A 22,726-nucleotide genomic window follows, 5' to 3' on the forward strand; every position below is an offset into this window, starting at 1 on the left:
AAATGGGTTTATTTTTAATTTTCATCATGGTTTCTCTACGTGACATTCATGAATAATAACAAATAAAACACAGTTTTTTATGTTTTTATTCTTCAAAAAATTAATTTGTCAAAAGTCTTCAAGAACAAAAGTATTGAAGGTTAAAATATTATAGAACTATAAAACATCAATGGAAAAGGGTATTTCAAATTTTGACATTAAATTAATAAATATAACAATAACCATGATTTAAAATCAAAACTAGTTAATTTTTTGTAGGAGTGTGTGCAAGGGATACATGGCAATGGGATGACCGCCTAACTGTTCCCCTCTTAGATTAGGCCCATTTTATTTTAATTTAAACATTAGCAGAAGGCATTAACCTTGCTTTCCTAAGTGCCAACTAATCTAGTACATTTCAAACAACAAAAGAGAAGTAGCAATGAAATCCAACTTAAGGTGTCCCAAATGCAAGCCTCTTTTCAGCTTTGAGGTTCTCACGGCATACAGCAGGCTGATGGTATGTGATAACATGATAATTATACTGTAATTTGAGAAATGCTCATGATTCGTTACCTTATGATCAATACCTAATAATTGTATCACTTCCAGAACAAGTTTGAGTAGAAACACACTAGAATCTCACAGGACTTACTGGTCTCCATGAAACTCGCCAATCGGTTACTGTGTCCGAGGTCAGAATTAAACAGAATCAGTTTGGCTACCATATTCATATATTTGGGAGCCAAACTGTTAAAACATATTGTGTCTAGGTATCATGACGAGCCCCACTATACGTGATCAGAAAATAACCCCACTCTCAAAAAAGAATGAAAAATCACCAACCAACCAAACAACCACCAGGCAACTACTCTTATATTTTCTATTGCTCATGTGGATTCAATATTTACAGATTAAGGTGAGGGATTAGCTTGTAACCATTAGGCTAACTGTGCACTATTGGAATCCTTAAGAGACACACTCCAAGATACAGAATCTAGCTCCCGGGAGCCAGAGAAGAATAGAGCATCCCAAACCCGGGGGATTTCATCATGGGGTCGAAGAGTTTGCCCCAATCTTCCACGCTCCAGGAATCGTCAGCTCCGGCGACTGCAACGCCATTGACGAGATAAGTAGGTGTGCCGACCACGCCTCTGGAGCATCCATACTGCAAACAATTCCACGAAGGCTCAGAGGAGTAGCAATCCTTCCTCATACAAAACAATCACTTGAGAAAGAGTATCCCTATAGTTCGAAATGGAGAGGGCAGGAGAAGAGGAGAACCAGGAGGGTGTTGGATACCTTGAAAGAGATCCGGGTGGCTTGATCGGTGACTGCATCGTTGAAGGCGACTTCGAAGGAGTTTGTAGGGAAGCCGAGGTTGTCTGCCAGAGAAATGAGCCGGCTGACGACGTGTGCTGGCGTTTCGTGGTTAGTGCTAGGGTTCAAGAAGGACTCCTGTCGAAGGATGTGAATGGTCACATTTTAGAGAATTCCGGATCGATGTAAATAGTTTAAATTTTAAAGAATAAAGAACAAACATGAGGATGTAAGGGGTAGTGAACCTTGAACATACCTGATTGCTAAAGATGAGCTCCAATAGAGGATACACAAGAGACGAATTCGTCATCTGTGCGACATGGAGTCCCCTAGAGGCGAAGAACGCATTATGATGAAACCTGCCAGACAAATCAAAATCAGAGGATGCTCCAGAGCCAGAGGATGTAGCACACAAAATATACAGCGAGAGCACGCATAGGAGAATTGAGCTTACGGAGCTGGAAAGGGATGGACGATGAGGAGAAGAGCAGAGCCATATTTCTCCACCACCTGCTTCACAACAGGCCACGCGTTCTTGCAATCGATGCACAAGGGGTCGACGAAAACCTCCCACATAACAGGACCCCGCCCTTGCTCGGTGGAGACGTTGTACACAAATCCATCGTAGCGCTCGGGGATTGCGAACTGAGCGCTGCTGCTGGCCACAAGTGAGAGCAGCGTCACCACCAATCCAACTGCTCTGAGCAAGGAAAGAGCTGTTGAGGAGGACCTGCAGTGAGTCGCCATCTTCAAATTCTGGAGTTAACCCAAAGAAATCCAAGAGTAGAGGATGTGGGGCAAGTAAATGGCCTGCGTCGAGTGAGACGTAACGAACCCACCTACTAGATTTTGAAGACCGTATGATTGCCATGGTGGAAACCAGGGGAGATTCATGAACTTGGGTAGGCGCTGGCTCAGTAGCGCGCGGTAGATTCTGGGTTTTCATCCTGCGGCCGCAGTGGGTGGACCCCCACACTCGCTCCCGAGTGGGAATGGATGAAGCGGGACGAGGACGCTGCAGTCTGTTTGCGTTTGCGCTCAATCTGAGACCCCATGCAGACGGGTTTGAGTTTTCAAAGACAGCATGAACAGCTTCTCATGTCTGCGGATTCACACGTCTTGCAATACATCTAAGCTATAGTCTCAGGCGTGAATAAGTGTGGAATCATTCTTCATGAAATCCTCCGTCATCTGTCTCAGGGAGTTTTTTTCTTGAGTCCTTGTTCTTTCAGATTGATGTGGTCTATCCTCCCAATTCCTTGGATGTTTCCAATGACCACTCAACAACCGAGAAAATCTCATCACATGCTCACACATTTTGTTAAGCCAGGGTTTTGTTACCAGAAACTCTAACCTCCACATGGTAAATCATCCCATCCCGAGTGCCTCTATAATAACATTGTTTCCGTTCTTAGTTCTGTTTTTCCTGTCTCGAGGTTCTCTGGCTATGGCGATAATCTGTGTATCATGCGTCTTTTAGGTTTTCATGGCGAGGTCCTGAACTCACCGACTGTTCTTTTGCAACGCACATGAAGATGGACAAGGATGAGATGCACTAAGAGGAAATAAATTTTCATCACCCCACAATACGTATCCCACGTGGATATTACCTTAGTGCGATGTGCGAGCGCCCCAGAGAAAGCAAGGGCAGCGGAATTGTTGAATGATCAGTGAGTGGGTATTTGAGTTGTCACCACATTCCCGGCCTCAAAGAACCAGAGGCGATGACTGATCGACATCGCAAACAGTATTGAATAATTGCCAACAATGTGGATCTGCTAGACCTACCAAATTAAAAATCAATATAGGCATAATTCTCTGCTGAAAAACAAGTAAGACTGCGATATACTGGAAGAATGTAAAGAAGTGATATCGGTTTCGAATTTCCGCCCCTCATGAAAAATCACGCGTGCATCAGAACAGAGCTGCCTTAACTCCATCATATGCTGCATTAATCTGGGAAAACGAGAATACCAAAAATAGCGAAGCATTGACGCATCGGAAAAGCTGAGTTTAGCAATTTCTGGATGAAACAGTCGTTGCCGTATTTAGAACCTGGGAATATTTCAGTCTATTCATCCATGAAACGATGCAAGCACTTCGCCCTGAGCATCCAACTCCCCCAGGATGATCTAGTCTTCTCGTTGTCCCATGAGCCCAAATTTTGAGCATCGAAGCTACAGTACATTTTGATCTCTTGAAGTCTTGACAGTGTTAGGTCGACTGCCTTTAGGTATTCTCCCTCGAATGTGTCTAGCACCCAGATAGTTGAAGTGTGTTTGTTTTTGATGCGATTGTCGATTGAGAGGTGTAAGTTGGTTGATATTGATAACTGTCAGATTGGTGATGGCGCTTTCGTGCACGGCAGCTATGACAATCCCCTTGTCCTCGACGACACTGTCATGTCTTTCTGCTTGTGATACTGGGTCATGTGCATCTGCTCCATTTTTGCCGACTCTCTCGTCAGCTGTGCTTGTGAGGAGCAAGAATAGGACTAGGAGCTCCGAAGTAATTACCTGCTATGGCACACCGGCCTACGGGGCGCCCCGCCCTTATCAGACACCCGGTGCCGATTTCCACTTTGGCGCACGATTAGCAGAGACCATCTCTCATTCCAGCTTCGGTGAAATCAGCAAGCCCGATTTCTCGTGGAACCACGGTGCACCGTTGAACTACTCCTCGCCCGTGAACTACCAAACTCCAAAGGGCTATGGCGCGCCATATGCATATGGACCTGGAGTGGGATCGACAACGACCGAATTGGGGCAGGAAGCTGATATAGTTGAGGAGGCGAAAGAGGCTGAGCTTGATTCGGGCGATGTGGGAGGAGGTGGTGAAGGAGACGACGATGGTGGCAGCGGCGATGGCCGCGGAGATGGCAAGGGAGACGATGGCGAAGGAGCTGATGATGGCAAAAAAAAGAAAGCTGGGATGTCTATGTCCCAGAAGTTAACGTTAGCATATGCCATTCTTGTTGGTGGTGCGTGTTTCTTTTCCCCTTCCTGCCTTCCTTCTCCTTGCATGCTGATGAATGCCCGTCTTCCGCGAGTTGTTGTTCACGATTTCTCTTGCCCCATCACCCTTTTATTTGTGTAAACCCTAAGCCTCTCCTTCTTAAAGTAGCTGGTATGAACTTGATGCGGAATTACAAACTCCGGGGGTGGCAGGTGTACATGGAATTCATAGCCATTGCTAGGGGTATCCTCTGAGTGACCATGGCATTGTAGATTTGCATCGATTCTGTGCATTTCTTGTCTTCTCTGTCGTCCACTTCTTCGTTACCTCAGGTCTTGTCTCTGATGGTGCCCTGTTGGCTGCAGTTGGAGGGCTGATGGGATTTGCCAAGTCTGGCAGCAGTAAATCACTTATGGCCGGTGGAGGATCAGCCTCAATCCTCTACTACGTCTATCTGAACCTCCCATCAAATCCTGTCATGGCTTCTGCCATCGGTCTCGGTAATCCATTGCAATCGTCTACTCTCGCATACATCTCATTCTCATCCCAATAAAGAGTCTTTTTGAGTTCCTGGGATTCAGCTTAATGTTTCATTCATTAACCTCCGTCTTGTCTGTCCTCCTCAGGCATCTCAGGCATGCTCTTGTTTATCATGGGCTCTCGGTATATGGAATCAGGCAAGGTCTTCCCAGCAGGAGTGGTTTCTTTGTTCTCATTGGTCATGGCAGGTGGATACATCCACGGAATCGTGCGATCCGCTCACCACTGAGTTTAGGAAGCCAATAAAACTCTTTGATTAGCGATGAGACAAAGTTACATGCTCCACTTACTGAAACTTTTGTACAGTAGATTTCTAGGATCAGTTTTGGAGATAACTGACCACATCTGGTTACATTTGGCAGATATCCTCACCTTTACCGTTCTTTCTCTTGTTTCGTTTGCATGGAACCCCGAGCTTGTGTACTGAGCCTTCAAGAGGTTTTCACTAACAAATGATTGAATTCAGTTCTTTGCATGGTCCTGTTCGATGCTTTGTAAAATGTTGAGATTTGTATTGCCTCTTGACTTCACTGTTGCAGAAAGAGAACAATTACACGGTTGTGGATACGTGAGACTGTGCGTTATGTGTGTTGATTACAAGATCGGAGTATTGATCCAGAAGTGGGTTGCTGCGATGGCTTACAAATTGTATGCAATGTGCACACTGAACGCTGCTCAATTAGTCACTGGTTATGAACGCTCCTAATATAGAAACACACTGTTATGCATCACGAAAGATGGCCTTGGTTTTAGGGTCTCACCAGGCTGTGGATGCTGTGAAGAAATCTTGAAGACGTCGAGAATTTCCCCATGGCTCTGGTGGTTCTTCTGAATGCTTGGACTCATGGATGAGTTTCATGATATGCAAATCATGCCAAACACGTCAATTCAGAAGAACCACCAGAGCCATGGGGAAATTCTCAGCGTTTATTTAGAAAAAATATATATATATGTATATACACATTTTTTAGGTTGGGGAGTTGGGTCCATTAGCATGTTGTACTAATTTAGATGCGAGAGAACGGGGCAAGAATTTTCATTTAATCAATTAGTTTATAGTGTAGACTGGAATATGTTAATTTCATGAAAAATTGCCACACAGTTGAAAATCGCAAGAAATCGTTTTGCTGAAAATAACTCTGTACTCTTTACACTACAATACTGTATCTACAGAATATATACATTGTGTTGAATTTCAAGAAGGCTTAAAAATTTGTTTCAGTTCTCTAATTAAACTGTTGTGAAAATGCTCATGATGCGCATGTGTAGGATAGAGCTTCCAATTGCATACCAAAGAAACCTGTATTTGGTTTTCAATGTTGAGATGAACAAATTACTGTAAATAATGATAATAATTAGAATCACCCATCTAACACGCTTATTTCAAGAATAAGAAAGAAAAAATATACATCTATATATATATATATATATATAAGACATACAAAAATAGAACAACATGTAAAAGTCATCATGACACAAAAATATCACGAAAACGAATAGATTTACTAACATAACAACTAAACTGAAACGATGATAAGCCAAAAGAAAAAATCTCACTTTAAAAAACACGTTAATAATTGAATATAAATGGATTATATATATATATATATATATATATGTCTATAGAATGGGTTGGAAAAAGGAAGCTGTGAGGGAAAGCGGAAGGAGGTAAGGGGGATGAAAATACGTCGGATGAGGGCAAGGATACATCAATCATCCAAACTCACATCCACCCAAAACTGACTTAATTCATCCATTTTGAAAACAAACATTCATCCATTATGTTGAGGCAATAACGGAGGGAAGGAAGAACGCCGCGAGGAGGGAAGGAGGATTGAGTGTGGCACCGACGCGGCGAATTCATGGAAGCGTGGTGCGGCATTTTCATTTCATGGCGCAGCGTTGAGCTGAGTGCGTAGTAGCTAGCGTACTACTACTCCGCAGTGCCGTTTGTTTCATGACTTGGGCGCTACGAGTGGTGCCGCCTGCGATGGCTGCTACCAGGGGCTGTGGCTTGCCGCGCACTGTGTGGGAGCTCCGCGCGCCCAATTGCCTTCTCGCGGATTCCCGAGGCCCGTGCGTCATCCTCCTGGAGGCAAGAGCGCTCCGGAATGTCCTGCAGGTTGGCATTTTGGGTTGTGTTGGGTTGTGTTGGATATTTCTGGGTTGAGTGTGACGATTGCGAAATTGGTAAGATGGGCCAAGCCCGTGATTTTTCCTTTGAGTGTTACTGGTGCTGATGAATAGGTAGGGTTCAGGGTTTAAGGTCTTCTAGGCAATTTGGGGTTGTAGCCGCGCCGGTGGAAAGGAAGCCGAGATGGGGTATCGGCATTGGAGAATTGAAGGTGAAAGAGCCGAACAGTATAGTAGCTGCTGTGAGAGAAGATGTGGAGAAGTCTGTGGTTGTGGTGGAATCACCTAGCAAAGCGAAAACGATCACTAAGTACCTTGGAGCTGGCTACACTGTGTTGCCCAGCTACGGGCATGTGCGCGATCTTGCTGCGCGTGCAGGGTCCGTGCGGCCTGATGAGGACTTCAATATGCTTTGGGAGGTCCCTAGTACTGCTCGTCCTCATATCAATTCTATCAAATCTGCTCTGAAAGGGTTGGACTCTTCCTTCCTTTTTTCTTCTGATAATGGCATAGTTCGCTTTCGTTATTCGATGCAGTTTGTTTTTTTTGTTATGTACTTTTTGGCATTGTTTCTGTTTGTATTGAGTTGTCAGTATGTGATCGTGGTTTTGATCTTTAATCAATATTTTCAATTTTGTGGGTGTGCATTTTTAGAGCCCAGGTGTTGGTTCTGGCATCCGATCCCGACAGGGAAGGCGAGGCAATTGCTTGGCATGTATTGGAAATATTGGCTGTGGAGGGGGCTCTGAAGAAAGAAATGCAAGTGAAACGGGTAGTATTTCATGAAATCACAAAGACAGCAGTGACAAGGGCCATGGATTCTGCCAGAGATGTCAGTGAAACATTGGTAAATGCATACCTTGCGCGTCGCGCCCTGGATTATCTCATCGGCTTTAATCTATCTCCTGTTCTCTGGCGCAAACTGCCGGGCAGCAAGTCTGCGGGACGTGTGCAGTCGGCTGCTCTTCGCCTAATCTGTGACCGTGAGCATGAGATTGAAGCATTTCGATCCAGAGAATACTGGAGTATAGAAGCTCAACTGAAGAAAGGTGGAACCCAGAGTACAATTTCTGCTCGACTGACTCATTTGAATGGAAAGAAACTTGAACAGTTTTCTATTGGGAATGAAGTGGATGCTGGAGCTGCATCCAAAAAAGTTTCAGAAGCCAAGTTGAGTATTGGAAGTGTGAAAAAGAGACTTGTCCGTCGCAATCCTCTAGCCCCTTATATTACCTCCACGTTACAACAAGATGCTTCTTCCAAGTTGGGCTTTGGAACTACCCGTACTATGTCCGTAAGGTCCCTTCACCAGAGCATCCACATTGCTTGGCTTTTAATTGTAGTAATGTATGTGAAATGTGTTCTTACTCTCTGGTTGTCTCATCCATTCAGTGTTTTATGGCTGCAAAGCTCTGCTCAACCTTTATATATTCGTGTTTAAGTCGAATGTTTACTATTATAGTGATGTCTAGTTCAATAAGCAGAAACTTGTGTATTTGATGAATTTGGAGTAGTTAGCAGTCCGCTTAAGTACTTGAGCTCTGTCATTTAGTTCCTTGTGTGCTGAAACGATATAAATAAACGGTTGTAGATTGGTGTTTCCTGTTGCGCCAGTATTCTGACTTAGATATACTTCTAGTCGGATGCATCCTCATCTGATCAGTTATGCCTACTTACGTTTGAGTGCGTCATTTTTTCTCAGTTCCACTACCTGTTGAAGTTTGTGTGACTTTTATTGTTTAATGTCAAGATTTCAAATTTTTAAGCTTTTAATCAATATTGGTGCGCATCGTTGTTTTGAGAAAATTCTTACTAGCTTTCAGCACAATTAAGCTTAGAGGTTTATATCTAGGGCTTTTCATGGCCCATATGGAAACGGCGTATTGGTGAAATCTGAATATTTGACGAAATGAACATATGTTGTTTGCAACGGCATTGTCTGGATAAGTTGGTCTGAGCAGACCTGATCGTGCTTGCAGTTGGCTCAGCAATTATACGAAGGTGTAAAGCTCAACAGTGGCGAACAAACAGGACTTATTACATACATGCGTACCGATGGTGTTCAGGTCTGTGGAGTCTTTTTTACTCGTCATTTTGTTTTTATTTTTATTTTTATTTTCTGTTTTAGATATTTCTTTTCAAGCGGAGTCTATGTTACCTGCGCCTCATATTTACATGTCCATACACGTCACTTCAAATTATCGTGATCTATTAGCGTTAACTTACCAGCTAGTTTTCTTGAATTTCATATTAGATATCGCCAGAGGCATTGGAGGACATACGATCACTGGCTTGCACTAGGTATAATTCGTATACTATCACTATTTTTTTCTGTTCTATAATCTGAATTCATTTCATGTTTCTTTGAGTTCTTCTAAACGAGAGCATTTCCATCACATTTTTTAATTGTTGGCTTTACTTTTATTGGGTTTAGTATTGTCCAGAAGTAATTGGGAATACTTATTTCCTGCTCGGTCGAAGTTTTTTTCTTTAATTCCAGATTGATTTGCTTCCTGTCGCTTTCAAATTACGATTCAGCTTCAGGTTTTTGCCCTGTTATTCGGACTTGCAAAGATGGTAGTCATTGTTTGAATAATTAGCTTCTGATTGAAGTCATGCTAAAATACATTGCCGTAGGTATGGAGATAATTACGTTCCTGCTGAAAAGCGAGTTTTTGTATCTAAAGTGAAAAACGCACAAGAAGCTCATGAGGCTATTCGGCCAACTGACATCTTTCGCCTGCCATGTAAGCTCGTTTTGCTTTGTACTCTTTGTATCCACGTTCCTCTGACAAGGTTCAGTTATAGCTTAAAGTCCATTCGCAACTAACAATAATTTGGGGTAATCAATCATTCTTCATCATCGTTAAAAATGGATAAATGCGTAGATTTGTAAAATGTGTGCTTTTCGAGGTCTTTCTATATGTAAAGGATATACTGATTGTGTTATTCTATAGTTGTCAAGCATACCCGATATTATACACGCTTATGCACGGAATCCTTCTGTTGAAGGTGTACGTTTCTTCTTGATGACGAGATTTAGGAATAAAATCATTAACAATACTTACTCTGTGAGTGCAGCATCTGTAGCCAACGTCCTGGAGGAGGATGCCTTGCAACTTTACTCCCTTATATGGGCTCGCACTATGGCGTGTCAGCTAGAGCCTGCTGTATCCAACCAGGTCTGGATGATGTATATTATATCGAACGATGTCTATTTAATTAGGTGTCCGACATCAGACAAATCAGTCTTGCACCTTGTGGCTGAAGAACATTAACTGATTACTAACTCATTGTAAATTTATCTTAATTTGTCCTTTGCTTCACGATTGTTCATTTCTGATATTTTGCAGTATGTATTAGCATCTTTTCAGGCCTTTTAAATATGTGAAAGTACCGGTGTCAATTTCTTTTCATGCACAGAAGGAGCGACATTTATGTTGATCTCATCTGACAGAGAAAATTATCGTGGTTATGCTATGTTTTTGGATTGGGTGATGTGCAGATCTCTGCTGACGTTGTCGATGATCATCAGAATGTGCAGCTACGCGCCAGTAAATCTGCTATTTCTTTTCCCGGATTTCTTGTTGTTTACAAGGTAAGAAGCTCCTACATTCTATCTTTTAACGATACAATCTCCAACCCAAGGAATTGAAGTTGGTCATTTTACTAATAGGTCAAAGTTTCAGGAATCATATCACTCGATCCCCAGTTCTAATAATGGGGCTAGGTAAAGTCATCCAATACGTATCATCAATTTTGGGATTTTATCCCTTCAGATGGGTTGACAACGGAACTTTATTGAGCATTTGAATTGGCATCCTTAATGCACAGGATGCAAAAGCTCTTGGAAAATTTGTAGAAAAGCTTCAAGACGATGACAACAATGGGCCTAATTCTGATTTGGATCAGATTGAGGTAACAATGAAAACACGTGATTAATTGTTTTAGAAAACAATTCATCATGCTCTTGTAGTTGTTGAATACATTTGAACATGTGAGATGTGGTTGGTTTGATCCAATGAATTGAAGCCCCTTTTTAGGTCATCTTTAGGATAGCGTCATAATTCAGTGGACTTTGTATGAGGAAAGGCAGGGGATCCTTTGGTGCTTTCAGGAGTCCAACCAATTCAACATTTCACAGAGCCACCCCCTCGATTCTCAGAAGGCACCATAGTAAGTGATCCAACTTCGATGTACATGGCATTTAAATGCGAATATTTATGGATAATACTTGCAATGCAGCCCTTGTGCAACCATGGGGAGCTAACTACCACTTGGAGAGAAAACGTACTAGAAATTACATCCATGGAAGTTAGCATGGTGCAAATCTTGACCTTGATTCAGTTCCATATCTTGACTTGTAGAATATTTGGAGCTTTTTCTAAACATGAAAGATGCAGGTGAAGCATTTGGAAGAACTAGGAATCGGCCGTCCTTCAACATATGCTCCTACTCTGCGTACTTTGCAGGTATCGTTCTCTCGACTGGTTTACAACGCAACTTATCAGTGGCTATATTATTATGTTGCGTGAGAAGTCCCTTGGTTGTATTTTTTTTTTAAGTTGCGTCTTGAAAGCGTCGACGTTTCATGTGCAACTTCAGAATTTTTGTATTTTTACTTTTAGTCACCTTATATTTGGAGATGATGTTAATATAACTTGCTTGGACCTTCCAGCCCAGTCAATTTTTTAAGGATCTCTGGAAGTAACGAAAGCAGAGGATGTGTTTGGTTCCACCTCCAGTCATGTCCTGTTAATTATTTTGTAAAAAGAAGTTTGTCACGTTTCTGCCATTATAGGACCGTCCGTGGAATTTGTGCTGTATTTTGCTAATCATGGTTTGATCTGTTGCAGTTGAGGAATTATGTGAGAATAGATAAACGTCGGATTTTCCCTGAAACACGAGGACGCATGGTACGTAATGAATTATTTTTGTCCATCTTCCTCATAGAACAATTGTTAAGTATGATTACAACCACTTGAAACTTCCTATGATTACAATTTTCAAGGGCTTCATTTCCTAGAAATTTTGTGGATCCTTCTTTCATTTACAAAAAGTTAGCTCATTTTTCTGGACCACCCACTAATTAAATGTGCTGTGCAGGTCTCTGCATTCCTAATGCACAATTTTCCAGAGTTTGCAGACTACGCTTTCACCGCCAACATGGAGAGTCAGGTATGAAATTTATTTAATCTTATTCTTATTATTTTATATATATATATTCTCTCTTCCAAATATTTAAAAGTTAGTAGCGAATCAATGAGTGGCACACTGTACTTTATGTGGAAATTGGCTAAGCGTGTTATGTTTGCTTTTATCAAGTTTGCTTCATGACGTCTTTTGACATTTCAGGATGCTCATCTAGATGTACTAGTGACCTTAAAAAAGTGTTGTTTATCTTGCGAGATATCCGTAAAAGGATGTCATGTGTTGCTTCACTTTATTCTTTTAGATTGAAACTTTTTTTATCAACCAACTGGACGATTTTAGTTGTCACTATGTGTTCGCAACCTTTTCAACAATTCTTACTTTTGATACAGCTTATTAAATTCCTGTAGTATAGTGTGATGGGAAGAAGCTCACAAACCTGGATGGTTTTGGTGGAATAGCTCGATGATGTATCAGCAGGAAACGCACTTTGGAAGAACGTGTTGCGTGATTTTTGGCCTGGATTTCATGAAAGTGTTCAGAACGCCATGAAGGTTCCTATTGAGAAGGTGTAGATTGTGTTACCAATCTCTTAATTTTTCACTACTTTCTACCAGTTTGCATGGCTTTGGGTACTTCTTTGGTGTTTCATTGCTTCTTTTAATCCGTTTGAAGGTGGTGGAGATGCTTGAAGAGGTGCTTGCCGAGCAGTTCTTTCCTTCAACAAGTGCACAGGATAGGGACAGAGTTTGCCCAAGGTAAGCTGTAGCTTGTTGTTAACCCAATTTACCCGTCACATTTGCAGATAACGTAGACGGCCACCGAGGCCAAGGTCAGTACCTACTGGATTTGAGATCGGCACTATTTCAACAGTAGATTTTTATCAGTAAACATGCTCGTATTTTTTTACTCCTTGAGTAGTGACTGAGGAATGTGACACCTTGAAATGAAATTGTGGCAGCTGTCACGAAGGAAGGATGTCTCTAAAGCTGAGTCGATTTGGAGCCAGTTATTTTTTTGGATGCTCTCGCTATCCTGATTGCCTGTACGTTTCTTCCCATACTGAATCAAACCTGCATTTTTTTTTGTCTTCACTAAGTTTCTGATGTAGTGCAGTAAGGTGTTCCTTATATACTTTTCACTGTGTTTTGATTGCGATCTCCAAGATTTTACGTTGAAAAAAATCATTTACTCCGTTTGTTTTACTTTGTTATCTGACTACTGGCTTGCTTCTAATTTATCATGCCACGAGCTACTTTTAACTGATATCAATGTTTATTTCAATACCTCTGTACCATAGCTTTAAAGCTAATATGATACATGGCGAGGAAAACGAATCCAGTGATAACGAAGATTCCGAAGCAATAGGTGCTCAATGGTCTGCCTTAGCACGCCCTCCGAAGGTTCTTGGTGTGGATCCAGCCTCCCAACTGCAGGTATTTTCCGAAAGTTTGACCATGAGAACATCCTCTTTTGTGTCTATTTGCCAGTGAGATGCGTTGGATTATGTATGAATACCACCATCGGCGCTATTATTAAGGAAGGCATGATCGAATTTTGCCTAAAGAAATGTCGGATGAAGTTATTTGATAAGATCCTAAACTTTACTGGTGATTTCAGGTGCTCATGAGAGTGGGACCGTATGGAGCGTATGTGCAACTTGGAGAAGCTTCTAAAAACCAAAAACCTCGTCGAACTGCATTACCCAAGGCATTGTAAACTACGTCAATTTGATTCTGAAGAGTTCAATTTCTAGAGCTGTTCACGGCTTTGAGTTTGCACAGAGCTTGCATTGATTGGGGTTATTTGCTTCCTAAAATTTTAAATTCTTTGTTTGTTTATTTAGTTTTTTATGCTTTTACAGGGCGTCGAAGCAGTGGAAGTGACTTTGGAGAAGGCTTTGGACTTATTAAGTTACCCTCGTGAGTTGGTGAGTGTCCCTTTTTGCCACTGTGTTGCGAATATGACTTGGTATATCAATTCCTGTGTGCATCTAATTTCATTCTCACTGGATATCTCTTCCACAGGGAAAACATCCTGTAGAAGGGACGCCCATTACAATCAGCATCGGAAAATTTGGTTATTTTCTTCGACATCGGGCTGTTAGTGCCTCTGTCCCACAGGTATGACTTTGCATTTCAATGGTATTTACTGTCACGCCGTTTTATGTCACCTGCAGTTCATTACTGCTCTAGTATTGATGAATCACTTCATCTCAAATAGGTAGTTTCGAGATCCGTGCTGATTGTCATTTACAGGGCATTAGTGTGGAGAACTTATCCATAGACAAGGCCGTCGAGCTATTGAACGGAAAACATGTCTCAAGACGAGGACGGCGGCCCCATAAGGTTGCAGTTGAAGAGTCCGGTTCAGAACCAGAGAACTCTTCTGAGAGTTCTCAACGTGAAAGTGTTTCTTTGCTGCAACACAATGGCTCAGTATCCCCGGGACAGCAAGGTCTAAATGTACAGCTGCCGCAAGAGAAACAGAAGAGGAAGTATGTTAAAAAGTCGGCACAGAATTCCAATGGTGAATCCCCTTCAAAAGACGAGGTTTCAGTGAAAGGGTCTGATCCTGTCGTCAAGAAAAGAGGAAGGGGCAGACCCCGGAAAAATGTCGAGGTCCTTCTCGTCAAGGTCTTTTCCCCAATCCTCGGTGCCTCTCTGATGTCTTCCTTCTATCTCTCTGTGAGTACTTCAGGAGTTATCTTGTGCACAGAAGTTATGTTTTAATAATCTTGTGCTTTATTTTCAGGGCGAGTAGACGATGTATTTTAATCGAAGTTTCGGAAGATGATGATTCTACAGGTACATCTAATTTCTTCCTGAACGTAGGGTCTTGATGTGGAATTACTCCTCTTCAATCCGATGTAGTCGTTATTATTAATGAACAGTAGTGCCATTCAGAATCTTATAATCTTAATGCAATGCCATTGTCTTGGTGCTTCACAAGTGCTTACATGTTCGTTACTCGTTGACTAGGAAGAATGCGAATAACAAGCTCTACCTTCAAAAAGGTGTTGAAGAAGATGAGTTGAAGCTTGCTCAATGTGTTAAAAGTGGAAGAGAATTTTAGAAGCGGTCTGGTGGGGCCAAAGGACGAGAAAAAAATTAGGGCTCAGATCATGCTCTTGCAGCTGTACACTAAGTTCTACTGGAGCAAATCTCTCGCAGGATCTTTTGCTTCCTAAGTTGTTCAGGATCTTTCTATTTATAATTTCAGGAATAATCTGTTTGGAAGCTGGCAAGACAACCTCAGAACTTCTGCAATGGAGTTGTGTGTCAATGTCTTCCTGATGGTAGAACTAAAGGAGGTTCGGTCAGAGTGTTCTAGGGGTACTCAAACTAATCAACACTTCATCACAGGATTCAAAAGGTTCATTTGCTCATATCAAGAGCGTTCTCTTGTATGCTCTTATTTTTCATGGGTTAGAAAATTAAATCACTGGTTAGATAAAAAGAAAAAAAGAAGAAGAAATGTGCAGGGTAGAAAAAAAATAGATCTACTTCGCCATTATGAAGTCCACCTATCCTTCGTCTGCTAAAACGGTAGATGAAGTTGCTCTATCTACAGATGAACACATGCATTTGTAATGTGGCTGTGGAAAGGTCACCCACACAAATTGTTCAGGAATGAGCTCTGAATCCCTCGTTTGTACAAATCGTTTCATAGAGTGTGCCTCACTCTAGCCATTACTCTCAAACCCACATATCTTACCCCCTAGAACACCATTTTCAAGCATTCCTCATGTTCGGCGGACTTGAACATCGGAAATGATGAAGAGAGGAATTGCGTAGTGGTGAAGATTTGGGGCAGAATCTGAATGAGAACATAGCTTCTCCGACAAGCTAGGTCTTGGTTTTTGGAGTTGATTGAGCAACAATTCCAATTTGTAGCTCAACTTCAGCGTCAAGATCTGCATTCTCCACACATGGGTAGTGAAGATGTTGAAGCTATCTTATCAAGAGAAATGGTACACTGAAGTTGTGGTTCATCTAAACACTGCTGTGAAGCTTAGTGGAGGATATCTACACCAGTTCCTTGCATGATTTGTTAATGAAATGGAAGATTGTTCAGCGAAGGTAGTAAACTATGCTCTGAACAATAAGACAAAGTGTAATCTTGTTAACGTTATATAAATTGGAAACACTCTTTACATCGTTCATTGTTGAAGGAAAACTGACCTTTTTGAAGAGAGAAATAAAAGGAACGTGATTTTTCTATAATACAAATGACATGGACATGGTAGAATGAGATTGATGAAATGTTGTATCGATGGGACAACATTCAATGGAAAGGAGAGTGAAAGATAGATAATGGCTTGTGTTAGATATCATGAAATATATTGAGCAGAGGATTACTATATTATATGATGTATTGTCTCTAGGATATGTAATATTTTCATGTTTTCTCTATTTTAGAATTTCATTAGCATCAATGAGATTTTTTAGAGTGTGCCTTTTTTATTTTATTTTTATTTTTAATTTAATTTAATTTTTATATTGTGAGTTGGATTGTTTTTTGCTAAAGCTAATTGCAAGTTAGTATATTGCAATTTTGTATAAAAAATGTGGTGGATAAGGATGTGATTTAAATATAATGAAAATGTATTATTTGAATATAATAATATTTTTAAGTTTGAACATAATAACTTGAGGTACATACATACATACATACATACATACATACACACACACACACACACACACATATATATATATATATATATATATTCGATTTTTTGAAGTTATTTAATCCATTCTCACCATGTAACATTATAAACCACTTAAAGCAAGATAAAATTAGCCAATATACATGTGTATATATATATATATATATATATATATATACACACATAAATACACATATATTTAATAAAACCACAATGGCAGTCTAAAGATGAACCTTAAACTTATATCACATGCACTTTTGGTCACAAGTAATTAACAAATCAAATCATGACATAACATATTATATTTCATACCTCCAAACAATTGTGCCTTGCACATCAAAATCCACAAGCCCATAATCACCCATACCGAAAAGACCACCCCCAAAACAAACAAACAAGCAAAAAAACAAAATAAATAAATAAATAAACGATATAATTATTATTCAATCCCTTGGCAACAATCCCCATGTGGATTATCCCCCCTCCCCACTATTCAATAATGTGCACACTCTCGCACCGTCACTTTTACGTTTTCGAGCAGCAGGAGCCTTTTACTTTAAAGAAAAAGCCGGACCAGGCAGGCAGACGTCAAGAAAGGCGACAACAGGGAGCCGGTCGGGTATCCGCTTCGTCAACAACTCCTCCCTGAGCCCCGCCTCGGGGGCTGCTCCTTCCCCCGCTCTTGCCGAACCGGGACAGGCTCGGCGAGGCCGGGTCGGGCAGCGCAACCGGTCCGGGCAGGAATAAGGAACCTTCCCGTCCTGGTCCCGTCGCGTCGCGTCGGATCCCACCACGTTTCTATTGGAAACGCGAAAGGGGAATTGAGTGCGTGTGTGTGCCGTGATCGAAGCCTCCGTCCGTCCTGCACAGCTTCACACCTCGTGTCACTCAGGCCCCCACCCCAGCCCCCGAGGCACAGTCATTGACAGCGTTAACCGTGTCCGGGATTCTTCTCCTCTTCATCCACGTTGGCTGCTACACCCGATCCAGGCTATATCGCAGCTTATAGAGATCGTCGCCTAGTGTTGGGAGTAACAGTGGTGAGTGTGTGAATTTGGAGGCAAGGTTGGGGTGAAATTGGGACATGGACGCTGGGATTGTTTCGTAGGTTGGTTAGGGGGTTGTCGAGACGTTGTGAGTAGTGGTGGTGGTGAGGCTTATTTCGGGTGGCGATCAGAGGTGGTTTGATTGTGAGTGAGGCGAATTGTGGGCAGAATTGTGTATGTGTGTGTAGTATGACGGAGGTTTATAGCGCGCGTGAATTCGAGCATGTTGTAAGTTGGGGTGGTTTGGGTTTGATGGACTTGTGCAGGGTGGATATGGTTTTTGGGTTGAGGTGAGTGGGACAAGGAGTTTTACGGGCTTGGGTTTCTCCGTTCTCGTAGCAGTTCCCGCTGGCTTTGTCCTCTCCGTTTCATTGAGGACGGATTGTCTGCACGAGATTCCCCCTTGCTGGACTCGCTTGCTTCTTCTCCCTTTTTTTTTTCTTTTTGTTTTTTTTTGTATGCTGGGTTGCATCAGGGAATTCTAAGCTCGCCAGGATGAGTAGGCAGGTGCGGCATTTTCAGCCCAGGCTTAGCCGGTTTCGTAAGTCTGAGTTGATTGCCGAGGGGCATCGGGTAGCGAAGCTTCCGGGGCAATGCACTTGGATGTCATCGCCGAAGAATAGTGAAGCGGCATTAGAACCAGAGGCCAAGAGGAGGAAACTATCCCTCAAGGGTGCGATGTCCCTGGACCCCGCGCTGTGGCGCCTCCTTCCAGACGAGCTCCTGGAGAAAGTGGTGGCGTACATGCCGTTCCCAGGCCTGTTTCGATGCCGCGCGGTGAACAAGCGCCTCAAGGAGTTCGTCTTCTCCGATAAATTTCAAGAAGCGCGCGCGAGCGTGCCTTCCTGGGACGCCCTCTCTCCGAAGTCCAATTATCTCCTTGTCTTCGCGATCATCATGAAGCACAAGATGTGCACTGCCTTCGACCCGGCGGCGAAGCGGTGGCTGTGTATGCCGCCAATGCGGGGGCTCGACCCGCGAGCCAAGGACTGCATCGCGGGAGACGGTGGGCTATTGTGTTTCCGCGACGTGAACGCGAGAGGAATCGTGACGCTGTTTGTCTACAACCCCGTCACAGCCACCTGCAGAGAGCTTCCTTCAATGCAAATCGGCAACTGCATGTTCCAGCACACCTGGCTGTGTACCCACATGATCGCCAACACGTTCACAAGCTCCTACAAGCTCCTCGTGCTCACCAAATCGGCCACCACACGCATCGCCGCGAAGTTGTCCATCTACGACTCCCTCACGCAGAAATGGAAAACCGACACCTCTTTACCGCCCATCCAGCGCAAGTACAAGCTCCGCTTTTTCCCGCAGGTGGGCACGCATTGCGACAATTTCTTCTACTTCGCGGCGACGGAGGGCATCGGCCGCGGCAACGTGGTGGGATTGGTCGTGTATGATGTCTATGAGGGCGTGTTCAGGTCGAAGCTTCTGTACCGATGCGAACCTCGAGCCCAAGGGAGCTCGATTGAAGTTCAAATCGCAAATTGCAACGGCGCAATGCACATGGTGGTGCGAGAGGACGACGACAAGGGCACCAAGGGCATCTCCCTCTGCAGATTGTACCCTTCCAGCGAGTACAAGGTCGAAGAAGCTGTGTTGTTCGAGAGCTTCTTCACCAAATGGGCCTCCGTGTTTCCCACCTTCCGGTGCGTGTCGGTACACGGCGACCTGGGCCTGCTCCTCTACAACCATTCCCTCTCCGTCCTCACCGACGATTTTTCCGAGGAGTTCCAGTTGCCTCCCTGTCCATTGCGAGGCCTGCAGCATTTCATTCCATCCACAATACTGTACCCACCGGAATCGTTCCGATCTTGCCAATCAAACCAGAGCGTGGTGTCGAATGCTCACTTTCAACCCAACGCCGCAGCACGAGTCTAGATTTAGGTCACAACAGGTTATTTGGGGCATGAACACAACCACATTAAAAACATGTAAAGAAACATGTAAAATGGAGACAGATCTGCACATTTCGGGTTGAAGTAGCCGGAACTGCAACAGCAGGTGGATGAACACAGAGATGGACAACTGCAGGTCCGTTTTCGAAGCCAATTCCTCTAGAAAAAAGCTGCAATGCTGTCGGTGTGAATCTCCACACACACACAATCGTACAGTTTTCTCTCTTTTTTCTTTTTTCTTTTCCCCCCATGTATAGAACGTGTACAGATTAACGTGTTCTGGACGATGCGTGAGGCTTAGTTTAGCAGACAATAGACCCAGTGCATCAGGGAAAGGAATTGGTTCAGTGACTGATTCCTCACAGGCTGAATTAGTGTCAATAGGCAACAGTGAAGCTCTAGTCCTAGAGTTCTTTTCTTCCTATTCTCGAAAAGGGTTGGTTTAGAACCCATTGTTCTCAATAGGCAGACATTAAGAAGATTCGACCATGTACCAGAATTGTCAGTGAATGGATTTATTAATGCGTAATATGTACGATGAATGGATTTATTACGCATTATCTAGATGACAAAATTGGCGTTTTGCTGGTGTTATGTTTCAGGAGTTCTGTGTATTGTGGCAATTTAATGAGTGATCCTTCACAAGTCTGTGTTGGACCGGAACCATGAAATTATGTGTTAATGAAAGCCATTCAGTGAGTGTGTGTGTGTGTGAGTTTGGCTCTAGGCCATCTCTTGCAATGCCCACACCATGTTTTTCTTTTTTCTTTTTTTACATTCTTGTTTGCATTTTGGTTTGTTTGTGATAGGGAAATGAAATGAGAATTGGTCACGATTGAATAGCTTTTAATCTTTTCCTTTGAGGAATAGCAAATAAGTGATACTGAACTAAGACAGTGCCAATATATATGTATGTATGTATGTATGTATGTATGTATGTGTGTGTGTGTGTGTGTGTGAATGTATATGTTTGTTATTGTTTTCAATAAAGAGTTAATAAAATTGTGGTGACCATGAATTTCAGTGGACAGGATATCAACACATCAATTTCAAGCTTGAAGAAAGAGCTATATTTAGTCCAAAACAGTAGACCACAAATTTCATAATACTAGTCTAAATATATATATATATATATATATATATAAAAAGTTTGTGTTGCACTCTAATTTTCATCAATTATTGTCAGATCCTTCCCACTTATTTGTTGCTGTTAGTTCCGTTTTCTCGTTGTTCTTTTATTTATTTATATTTATATAAATAATGGTGGATTAAATTCCTCTTGTTCAAATATCAATTTCATATATGAACAAAATTATAGTGATTTTCTAGTATTAAATCCTTACAATAGTTTAGATCTTCACAATTCACTTTTTCCTACTATTTTATCTTTTTATAGATTTTTACTTTTAAACAATATACTTTTAGATCAAAAAAGGAACTACGATAAGAACATTTCGTGCTTTATCCCCTGCACATTATCTGATATTTTAAATTATCACAAGTCTTCAAAAAATTTATTAGATAAAATTGGACCTAAAATATAAATATGCAAACATCTTTTCAAAGTTTTATCATGAGTTAATGCTGTGCCATGAAAATGAATTTTTTCATTAGTTATATTGGGTATTATTTTTTACATTGTATTTTTTGTCTCTTGGATAGATTTACATTATTTTGCCACATATCCTTCAGAGCTACATTTACTTTGTTTATCAGCTGAAATTAATGAATTTTTTTGCAACGTATTTCTATACAAATGTTAGAAATGACTTTGGATCATTTTGTTTCATAATCCCACTGAGTCTTTGCACGATAGTTTTACAAACTCAAGAAGATATGTCTATGTTATCTTGCAGTATAGCTTTGAAAGTAAATTTGCTTCATTGTGCCTCAATAATTTTTGATACCATTGAAAAGCCAATGAAGCAAACCCATAATAATATAAACCCTTTTTGATTATCTGAAATCAAAAAATATAATTAAATAAATAAAATTTATTAATTCTAAAATTATGATCGATAGTTTTATTAATTTCGACCAAAGGTACTAATTCATGAAACTAGTTTGTTTGCTTCTTTGATTTGATTTGTTTTGTTTTTTTTCACTTTATATATACTTTATTAAAGTAAAAGCCAATATAAGATCTATTTTATTTATTTATATATAGGAAATGACCTCCTCTTATTTTTATACACCATGAGATGAAGATGTAGTGGAACATCATTTGTAAAGGATGTCAAATTGATATTGGAATTGTCTGCAAATTATTTTGCAAAAATATGGATGTGCAACATCATTGAACCAAATATATATATATATATATATATATATATGTATATAAAGATAAATTCTAATAATGAAATAATAAATTGAATGGAAATTACAAATGGATATTATATCAGGAAGTATAAAATTTTAAAAAAAAAAAATCACTCATGTGTAAATGTGTTATTGATCTTTATAACCGAATTGCCATAGTTGTTTATTAGATTTCACTAAAGAATACAAAATATTTTTTTAATATTATTTAGTATATGAATGTATTTCTCTTAATATACAAAAAATCAAAAAAAATTTAAAAACTTATTTCATTGAGTTTTAAGCATGCTTATGAAATTTTATGATTGGTAATATGCATAATAATTTATTTGGTTTTTTTATTCTAACTTGTCTTCACATTTACTTCTTTTTTTCTTTTTTCAAATTTTCTGCATGGATATAAATCATGCAAAGTCAATCTCATATATAGAAAAACAGCTGTACATATTGAAAATCTGAAGAACTGAACACATTTCTTTTAAATGGTGTAATGAATTGACCGCATGCACAATCATGTCCATTATCATACAAAGTTTAGGAAAGAAAAACTAATTATTTAATTGATTTTTAAAAAGCGAAAAATTTCATGTTGATTCTCTGACAAGCTACTATCTACTTGTGACTGAAGCAGCAATAAGAATGTGAAATTATTTTTAGATTTTACATTTTTTTTAAAAGTAAAATATAAAATATAAAAGAAATAACAA

At 40.9% G+C, this 22,726-nt stretch overlaps 3 protein-coding genes across 4 annotated transcripts; 2 read left to right on the forward strand and 1 right to left on the reverse strand.

The window, feature by feature from the left end:
- Positions 1-639: 639 nt before the first annotated feature.
- On the reverse strand, positions 640-2,109 carry LOC112276017 (uncharacterized). Its single transcript, XM_024506935.3, has 4 exons — positions 1,754-2,109; positions 1,556-1,658; positions 1,282-1,437; positions 640-1,147 (listed from the first exon to the last, which is right to left on the reverse strand). Exons 1-4 carry the CDS (start codon positions 2,044-2,046, stop codon positions 977-979), a joined length of 723 nt encoding a protein of 240 aa, XP_024362703.1. The 5' UTR covers positions 2,047-2,109; the 3' UTR covers positions 640-976.
- A 1,433-nt stretch (positions 2,110-3,542) lies between these two features.
- Positions 3,543-5,263, forward strand: LOC112276016 (uncharacterized). Its single transcript, XM_024506933.3, has 3 exons — positions 3,543-4,279; positions 4,620-4,754; positions 4,881-5,263. The coding sequence occupies exons 1-3, from the start codon at positions 3,646-3,648 to the stop codon at positions 5,021-5,023; spliced, it is 912 nt and encodes a 303-aa protein (XP_024362701.1). The 5' UTR covers positions 3,543-3,645; the 3' UTR covers positions 5,024-5,263.
- A 1,362-nt stretch (positions 5,264-6,625) lies between these two features.
- LOC112276149 (uncharacterized) lies at positions 6,626-15,466 on the forward strand. Of its 2 annotated transcripts, none has more exons than XR_016500284.1 (23): positions 6,626-6,916; positions 7,053-7,399; positions 7,582-8,221; positions 8,907-8,993; positions 9,182-9,228; positions 9,565-9,674; positions 10,009-10,109; positions 10,433-10,525; positions 10,762-10,845; positions 11,020-11,103; positions 11,331-11,399; positions 11,784-11,843; positions 12,034-12,105; positions 12,540-12,647; positions 12,754-12,836; positions 13,040-13,123; positions 13,379-13,514; positions 13,699-13,793; positions 13,943-14,008; positions 14,106-14,201; positions 14,337-14,714; positions 14,833-14,885; positions 15,060-15,466. XR_016500284.1 is itself a non-coding variant. In XM_024507214.3 (23 exons), the coding sequence occupies exons 1-22, from the start codon at positions 6,752-6,754 to the stop codon at positions 14,839-14,841; spliced, it is 3,009 nt and encodes a 1,002-aa protein (XP_024362982.1). In that variant the 5' UTR covers positions 6,626-6,751; the 3' UTR covers positions 14,842-14,885; positions 15,060-15,466. The 2 variants fall into 2 exon arrangements, 1 of the variants encoding a protein (XP_024362982.1); XM_024507214.3 differs by having other exon boundaries at positions 13,699-13,788.
- The last annotated feature ends 7,260 nt before the right edge of the window (positions 15,467-22,726 follow it).

The sequence above is a fragment of the Physcomitrium patens genome, chromosome 23, assembly GCF_059467195.1.
Source record: "Physcomitrium patens ecotype Gransden chromosome 23, ASM5946719v1, whole genome shotgun sequence".
Lineage (NCBI taxonomy): Eukaryota > Viridiplantae > Streptophyta > Bryopsida > Funariales > Funariaceae > Physcomitrium > Physcomitrium patens.